At 59.2% G+C, this 2,419-nt stretch overlaps 1 protein-coding gene across 1 annotated transcript; it reads right to left on the reverse strand.

Moving 5' to 3' along the window:
* Nucleotides 1-297: 297 nt before the first annotated feature.
* Nucleotides 298-1,161, reverse strand: ETH_00016780 (uncharacterized protein; the record flags this gene model as incomplete). The annotated part of the gene is made up of 1 exon (XM_013379106.1): nucleotides 298-1,161. One exon carries the CDS (start codon nucleotides 1,159-1,161, stop codon nucleotides 298-300), a length of 864 nt encoding a protein of 287 aa, XP_013234560.1.
* Nucleotides 1,162-2,419: the final 1,258 nt, after the last annotated feature.

Below are 2,419 nucleotides of genomic sequence, written 5' to 3' on the forward strand. Positions count from 1 at the left end.
CATTCAAGTTCAGATTCAAGTTCACATTCAACTTCATATTCAAGTTCACATTCAACTTCAGACTCAAGTCACATTCAACTTCAGACTCAAGTTCACATTCAACTTCAGACTCAAGTCACATTCAACTTCAGACTCAAGTTCACATTCAACTTCAGACTCAAGTTCACATTCAAGTTCAGATTCAAGTTCACATTCAAGTTCAGATTCAAGTTCACATTCAACTTCATATTCAAGTTCACATCCGGACCGGAAACGCACACTCCGCTGCTGCAAACACCACCACCATCAAAATCATCATCAACAGCAGCAGCAGCAGCTGCTGCAGCAGCAGCTGCTGCTGCTGGGGGTCTGTCTCACGAGCAAGTTGACGATGAAGGGGTGGCTGAGCTGCGCGAGAATGCGCCTTTCGTCCTTCACGTGCTCGACCTGCTTCATGGCGATCACCTTTTGTTTGCTGAGGATCTTCAGCGCCATCGGCGGAAACCAACTTTCTGCGTCGCGGACATCCACCACGCAGACTCTGCCGAAGGAGCCGGTGCCCACAGTGCCGAAGAAGCAGAAGTCTTCGATGCGCAGTTCGCGCTGCTGCAGCTGCTGCTTCACCAGCTGCAGCACGTCGTCCGCGCCGCCCTCCTCCTCCTCCGCTGCTGCTGCTGCTGCTGCTGCTTCCTGCGCGGCTGCTTCGTCCGTCACCGACGGCCGCGTGCTCCCGGACACCAGGCTGTCGATCCGGCAGCTGTTCATCAGCTGCATGGAACTCAGCTTGCCCCACACCCGCCCCAAAGAGCCCTTGATGCGCTGGCTGCTGCTGCTGCTGCTGCTGCTGCTGCTGCTCGGGCCCAGCGAGCACTGGCTGCTGCTGCTGTACGGTGCCGCGTACGCGCTCCCCGCCTGCATCGCCGACGAAGACGGACCCGCCGCAGCCGCCGCTGCTGCTGCTGCTGCTGCTGCCGGAGAGGCAGGCCCCGAAACCCATCCTAAGTTCATCAGAACCCGCTTCGTCGGCAGCAGCAAACAGCTGCTGCGCTCCACTCCCCCAGGGGAAGCCCCCTGCTGCAGCCGCTCTCCAGACGGCTGCGACAAAAACGACAGCAAGCTGCTGCGGAAGAGAGATCTGCGCTGCGATGACTTGTGAGAGTACTGGCCCGCCGCCACCGACATGCTGCTGCTGCTGCTGCTGCCGCTGCTGCTGCTGCTGCCGCTGCTGCTGCTGCTGCCGCTGCTGCTGCTGCTGCCGCTGCTGCTGTACCTGCTGCTGCTGCTGCTTCGGGCACACGCCAAAAATATTCAAGTTTGTACAAGACGCTCGTTAAAATAAAAATATATTTGAAACCGCCGACAAGGGCCTTCAAGCCCCTGCTGCTGCTGCTGCTGCTGCTCTCCGCTGCCGACAAAAAGAAAAAAGAAATTCGGCGCAACAAAAGTGTTTCAGCAAATCTGCGGAGGAGAGCCTCGCGGCCCTGGGGTGTACGTACACCTCAGCTGTACGTACACTGCGCTGCAGCCCGGAGGCCGCCAACTGGCGGAAAAAGCCAACAAAGGTAAGTAAATAAATAAATAAATAAATGAAAGTGTTGCTCAAATAGCCGTCGGTTCGCTGCTGCTCGAGAGGCGGCGAGAGTGCGCGGCGTGCCTATTCTGCTGCCGCGCTGAACTGCAGCAGCAGCAGCTGCTGCTGCCTCTCTGCTGCTGCCGCTGCTCCTGCGCAGCTGCTGCTGTTCCAGTAAAGCTGCAGCTGCTGCTGTCCCGCTGCGGCAACGCTGCTGCAACCCTGCTCCAACGTTGCTGCTGCACTGCTGCACTGCTGCGGCAATGTTGCTGCTGCGGCAATGCTGCGGCAATGTTGCTGCTGCTGCTGCTGAGCGACGCCGCTGCGGCTGTCTCCCACTGGGCCCGCGAGGCCTGGCCAGGAAGAAGGCCTGGGTTTCGGGTGTCTATACAACTAAAAAGTGGAAGCAAGAAGAGGCGAAGAGACACCGGGGCGGCCAAATGCGCGGCTCCGTGGTGGCTGGCCAGGCGCAGCAGCAGCAGCGGCAGCAGCAGCGGCTGCTGCGGGCCCGGAAGAGGGAGAGGCGAAGAGGGCGGAGAAGTTGCAGTGTCTGTACACCGTAAAAAACGCCCGCGGCGGGCGGTACTGTACAAAGTGGAAAGCCAGAGAGCAGCAGGAGCTGCAGCAGTTTGCTGCTGCTGCTGGAGTTGAAAACAAATAAAGAAAGAAGTGGGAGTTGGTGAGGAGCCAATAGGAGCCACTATGCTGCCAAGCTGTCCATACACTGCAGCGCGGCGCGGCAGAGGCGCAGGGGGCGTCGCCACATGGCTCGGGAGGCTGCTGCTGCTGCTGCAGCTGCTGCAGCGCCACTGCGAGCTGCTGCGGCGGCCGCAAAGAGAAGTCAGAGAAGGCTGCTGCTGCAGCGGGAGC

This window comes from Eimeria tenella, genomic scaffold, assembly GCF_000499545.2.
Source record: "Eimeria tenella Houghton genomic scaffold, Eth_scaff1425, whole genome shotgun sequence".
In the NCBI taxonomy this organism is placed as follows: Eukaryota; Apicomplexa; class Conoidasida; order Eucoccidiorida; family Eimeriidae; genus Eimeria; species Eimeria tenella.